General features: G+C 50.3%; 1 protein-coding gene across 1 annotated transcript in view; it reads right to left on the reverse strand.

Moving 5' to 3' along the window:
• Positions 1-2,246, reverse strand: part of TMEM65 (transmembrane protein 65) — a gene marked incomplete at its 5' end in the record, with an annotated part of 40,439 nt that extends 38,193 nt beyond the window's left edge. Inside the window, one exon of the mRNA XM_079722412.1 lies at positions 1,961-2,246. Within this exon, the coding sequence (XP_079578538.1) occupies positions 1,961-2,246 (286 nt within the window). The remainder of the gene's footprint in view (positions 1-1,960) is intronic.
• Positions 2,247-6,000: the final 3,754 nt, after the last annotated feature.

A 6,000-nucleotide genomic window follows, 5' to 3' on the forward strand; every position in this document is an offset into this window, starting at 1 on the left:
CTTTATCTTGAACAAAGACAACTTAAATTACCAACTTCTCTCTCATATAACTTATGTATTATTAAGTTTAATTGACGCTAACTGATCTCCATTGACTGAATTTTACAGGTCCTTTCCAGAATATTTTAAACCATGTTAAATTTTAAAATACATTTCCCATTTTCACTGGAAAATGTAGCATTCCTACTGGCATGTGCTAAAATAATAAGGTATGAGGCAAAATTTACCCATTTGTATCACAGGAGATGCTTTTCATGCACTGTCATAAAATCATATTAATAAAGCCCTCCAATCTTGTAACAATGTTAATGGAGAATTTCCAAGAAATTACTTAGAAAAGGCCAAATATGTGTTCAAACAGTCTTACCCATGGAGAAAGATTCCTATAATTAATGCTCTAGCATGAATGTCTTTATAGTTTTCCAAGGGTCACATTTTCAGAAGTGAATATTTAAAAACCACACGCTGAGTGCACACATAGCTCACAAACATGCTAGTATTTGATTATGACTTCATGTAATATCATGATTACATTTAGTAACCGAATTGATTGTGATGTCACATTGTTCCCATAGAAGCACTGTGGGTAGACAATGTCTGGAATCATCCAATACCATAAATTGGTCCACAATTCCCTGAACGGAGGGGAAAAAAAAGCAGTTAAAAGGCATAACTAATAAAAAGTTTCTAAAGAAGTAGTGTAGAAAAGTCCTGCTTCTGAGGGAGACAATTCTCTCCTCCATTCCTGAATACAGACCAAAGAAGCGCTTTCAAGTGCCTGTGGCAGACCAAATGCCTTGCTCCAAATCAATGTGCTCTTAACTTACAGGACCTATGGAATGCTTATGTACCTACCAACCCTGAGGGAGGGGAGGAGTGAACTTAAAACAAACAAACAACAAAAAAGAAACAACAACAACAAAAAAACCCACTTTCCAACACACCAGAATGTATCACATGAAACAGCAGCAATGTATTCTGTCTGTATCACGGTATTTAAATGGCCAAGGTATCTTAAGACTGAATGATTTGATCACTGGCCCCTTTCATCCTCCTGATTTTCTGACGTTTTAGCTTTTTCACTTGGACTCAAATTCTGACCTACCAGCATGCTGCACCGGTTTGAAAAATATCCTCCTTTAATAGGTTAGCTTAAAAATGGCTTGGCTTTCACCATTCCAAATTATTTTTGAGCAGAAGTCCGCTTTTTATTGCAGAGCCACAGATTTCCTGAAAAATACCTCCTTAACTACTGCATTCTTTCATCCTCTGGGGGCACAACGAAAACGGGAGTCTAACTTGGGCAGCACCAAGCCTGGGATGGGCTTGCAAGTACGCATCTGCAGTTGCTGGTCTGACCCACGCTTTCAGTTTCCCAGGAAAATGTTTCCTTCGGCTGCTTAAATGAATCCAGCCGGAGGTGTACGCAAACAAGCCGCTGAGAACACCTCTGCCTTAACGAAGCGGCATCCCTTCTTTCGGACCCTGACACATCTTCGTTTGATAACCATTTAGCGAAGTTTCCCCCCGCCTCTCGGCTTTGTAGCGCTTTGGAAGGAGGCACCGCAGGCCACCGGCATGGCTGCACGTTCATAAGTAAGCAGCAAGGACTACAGGGGCACGGGAGGGCTGGGGGACGGCGGGCACGGCAAATCTAAACGAAATCAAATCAACGTCGGTTGGTAATTGGGGCTGAAGCTCCAACTGTGAGGCTGGGGAGGAACCAGCCAAGCGTTGGCCCTGGCTGCCTGGCACGATCCGCGCCTGTCCTACCTGCCCCGGGGACACTCAGGAGGCGCAAAGTTCCCCCCGCCCCCCCGGACGTCCCAGGCGCGAGGCCAAGCGGGCGAGGGGACCCAGGCCGAGGGGCGGCCGGGCGGCCGGGGCGCAGGCGGGGTAGGGGAGGGCCCTGGGCACCCGCCCCTCCGTCGCCGGCTCGCCCCCCTCGCGCCCCCCTTACCTTGGGCGATGGCAATGGACTCGAAGCGGTGCAGCTCCTTGAGCAGGCAGCTCCTCTCGCTGGAGTGCAGGCTGTAGATGAAGTCGCGCGCGCCCTGCGCCGTGTTCAGCGCCTCCATGGGCTCCTTCTTGGGGTGGGTGCCCAGCTCCCGGGGGCCGCCCGGGGCCGCGAACGCCAGCAGCCCCCGCCCGCAGCAGCACCAGGACGGCAGGCGGGGCGCGGCGGCCGGGCCCGGCCTAAGGCTGCGCGCGGTCCGGCTCCTCAGCAGCGGCAGCAGCCGGGACATGGCGGGCTGAGGAGCGGGGACGCCCCGCGGCAGTCCGGGAGGGCTATTTCTGGCGAGCCCGCGGGAAGAAGGAGCTGGGCTCAGCCCGACCCCGCCCCGATGTCCTCCTGACAGGCAGCCGAGGCGCCGGGAACCATGCACTCGCCGGGCCCGTGCGGCTGGAGCCTCCTCTTCAGTCCTGCTTCCCTTCCCAAAGGCTCGCGGCGCCTCCGGTCCCTCCCGACGACAAAAACTTTCTCTGAGGCGGCCGGGCCGGGAGAGCGCTCCCGGAGAAGGCGGGCGGGCGGTGCGGGCGGGCGCCTCCCAACCAAAGCGGAGCGGCGCGGGCGGGCGGGTTCGGCAAGGGTTTGTGTCTGTCAGTCTGATCTTCCAGAGGGATGAGTCAGCCACGCGCCGCCCTTCCCCGGCACCGCCCTCCTCTCTCGCCGGTTTTCCCACCCTCTTGCCAGCCCTAGTCCCCACACCGTACGGCTTCCGCGCCCTCAAAGCAGCCACGCTCTCAAACCACAACCGCCGCCGCTACCCCTGGCGGCAATATAGGGGGTAACAGGGCGGGACGAAGAAAAGAGGGGGGGTGGGTGAGGCGGGGCCGCGCAGGCGCATTGTGCAGGCTTGCGGGCCGCGCTTTCTCCGGGCTAAAGGGCGTGCACGCGTGTCCCCACCCCCTCCGCAGTATGAAGGTGGAGAAAGTGAGGGATTTTGCCCCTTGCGCTGGCCTCCGGTTGGCTGAGTAGCACGGCTGCCACCCGGCCCTCCTAGCGCCGTGCCTGAATCTGAGGCTGGTTCTGAACGATGCTCCAGCGTGTAGGCCCTCTCGCCCGTCACGGGCCCGGCCACAGCGCCCTGCTCAGGCTTTGGAATATTGAAGCGCCCAGGCCGCGCCCTTCGCCAAGTCCGCGCACACCCAGACTTCGACCAGACAACCGGGTCTCTGAGGCACCCGCTCTGGGAGCCCCAGAGGGAGGGCTAGGCCAGTTCTCCCCCTTCCCAAGAAGAGTCAGAGACTGAGACCTTGACACTGAGAACACCGTTCCCCGTTCTGATGCAAGCAGCTTAGAGACGCTGGAGCCTGAGGCAAGAATGTCACAGACCTTTTCCGGGTGGTTGTCCAGGTTTGTTTGGTTGGTTTTCTTCTCTGTGCCAAGGTGGAAAGAATTCTGCCATCCTCCACCATTTCGACGTGTCCTAGGCATCTTTCAAGGCCCCAGTTCATAGGGTCTGCTATTCCAAGCTTTAATTTATCTCTTGCTAAGGGAGGAGATCTCTGCTTTATCTGAACCTGTCTAAAGACACTTAGGCTTCCTGTCTTCTTAGAGAATAGATCCACTTAGAGAATAAATCTGCTCAAGTGTAATCAAGATCTAAATCCTATCCTTATCATATACACTGCTGCACCCAGCCCGACACCTTGTATGCAGTCGATGTGCTATAAGAATGTAAGTGCAATATATAAATGCGCATCAAGGGAGGAACGGTATCACTAAATCCTCCTACTGCTGTAAACCAGTGGTTCTCAAAGTGTGGTCCCTGGACAGCAGAGCTTGTGAGACATGAACATTTGTGTGCTCCACCAGAGACCTCCTGAATCTGAAACTGGGGGTTGGGCCCTGTCTGCGTTTTAACAAACCCTTTTTAACAAACCCGTTGTAACAAACTCCAGTTAATACTGATGCACACAAAATTTGAGAACCACTGCTCTAACTTAAACACGGAAAGCAATTTTAAAATTTTTTAAATTTCAGGGCAGTGCCTCTAGTGTAATAATGACAAGAATTTTCTCTTTGGAAAATGGAAGCTCTTTGAGTGTAGAGACTTTCTTGTCTTTGAAACCTCCTACACCTCCCAGTGTGTGTTGTAATCTTCTAGAGTTATTTAAATTCTTGGGATTTCTACCACCACCACCCACCCACCCCCATATCCCTTTTACCCCCAAGAGATTCTGACTCACTGGGCTTGGGCTGGGACTTGGGAAGAGAGATTTGAAAAAGCCCTTCAGTAGGAATTCCTAGCAGTCTCCAGGACACCGGTTTTGTGTTTGGGCTCCAGAAACAGATTGCTGAAAATTTGATAACTGGATCAACCACTTGCTAGCTATGTGTTAGTGTTAGATTGTTTCAGTAGTGGTCTCAATAATCATGCCTTATGGTATCCACTCCCTTGTGTAGACCTGTCCCCCATGACTGTGGGCTCGGCCACGTGACTTGTTTTAGTCACTAAGTGGGACATCACAAGCCATGCTCTAACTGCTTGTTCCTTGGGGCTTGCTGTAATGTGTTTGCTGTATGCTTTATGAATATTCGGTTCTGCTATAGAAAATAAGAGAAACAAAAATGTAGACACAGTTTTCTTATGAGACATGTTACACGCAGAGTAAATGGATATGTGTTGAACACAGATAAAAAGGATGGAACAAATGAAAGTGCTACTTCAGATAGAAGGAGATAGACCAAGTAAACTTTAAATATTAGTAAGGCATGATCATACTACCTCGCAACTGACAACTGTGTCCTTCCTAAATTGGCCACCAACTAGTGATACCCATTATAGTCCCATTATGGCCTCATGTAGTCTCTGCACAAGAAAAGCAGATAAATCCCTAGCTGCTCAGGCAGCTAATGGCCAGCTACAGTTATGACCAGACACACTTGCTTCTGAATCACTCAGATGTATGTCAGATGTATGTCGATTCCAGACTCCTTCATTCTGCCAAAACCCCTCGCTTACCCTCCACTCCGGTCCTTAAAACCATGCCATCTATGGTTTTAAGTGCTATGGTCCTTCCACCCTGCATATACCCTATCCTAAGCTTGTTTATCTGCTCCTTTTCTTTCTCCTTGCTTCTCATTCTGTTTTTTTTTTTTTTTTTTTTTGTGGTACGTGGGCCTCTCACTGTTGTGGCCTCTCCCATTGCGGAGCACAGGTTCCGGACGCGCAGGCTCAGTGGCCATGGCTCACGGGCCCAGCTGCTCCGCGGCATGTGGAACCTTCCCGGACCGGGGCATGAACCCGTATCCCCTGCATCGGCAGGCGGACTCCCAACCACTGCGCCACCAGGGAAGCCCTCATTCTGTTTTAAATTGGTTGATAAACTGTTGCTGCTCCTTTTTTTTTTTTGCGGTACGCGGGCCTCTCACTGTTGTGGCCTCTCCCGTTGCGGAGTACAGGCTCCAGACACGCAGGCTCAGCGGCCGTGGCTCACGGGCCTAGCCGCTCTGCGGCATGTGGGATCTTCCCGGACCGGGGCACGAACCTGTGTCCCCTGTGAAAACCACAAAATCTTACTAGGAAAATTAAAGAAGACTTAAATAAAAGGAGGAAAAGGTCAATTCACGTTTGGAACAGTCAATAGCATTGATATAAGATGACGGTTCTCCCCAAATTAATCTATAAATTCAGTGCAATCCCAATCAAAATCCCAACTTGGTTTGTGTCTCTGTATATGTGTGTGTGAAATGGCCAAACTGATACTAAAATTTATATTGCAATGCAAATGGAGGCAGTGTAGCATACCAGAAAGAGCATGGGTCCCCTGACTTTACATCCTAACTCTAAGACCTACTAGCTGATTCGGTTTGGACAAGTTGTCTATGATGCAAAGTCTTGGTTTGGGGGTTTCTTGTTATTTCTTAAAATACCACCTCACAGAGTCATGAGCATAAAATGAGTTAATATATGTGAAACACATGGCACAATACCTAACATGTAGTAGGTGGTTTAAAAATGATAGGTAGTATTAGAAGGCATTAAGATTTAA

This window comes from Hyperoodon ampullatus, assembly GCF_949752795.1.
Source record: "Hyperoodon ampullatus genome assembly, chromosome: 17".
Classification (NCBI taxonomy): domain Eukaryota; kingdom Metazoa; phylum Chordata; class Mammalia; order Artiodactyla; family Ziphiidae; genus Hyperoodon; species Hyperoodon ampullatus.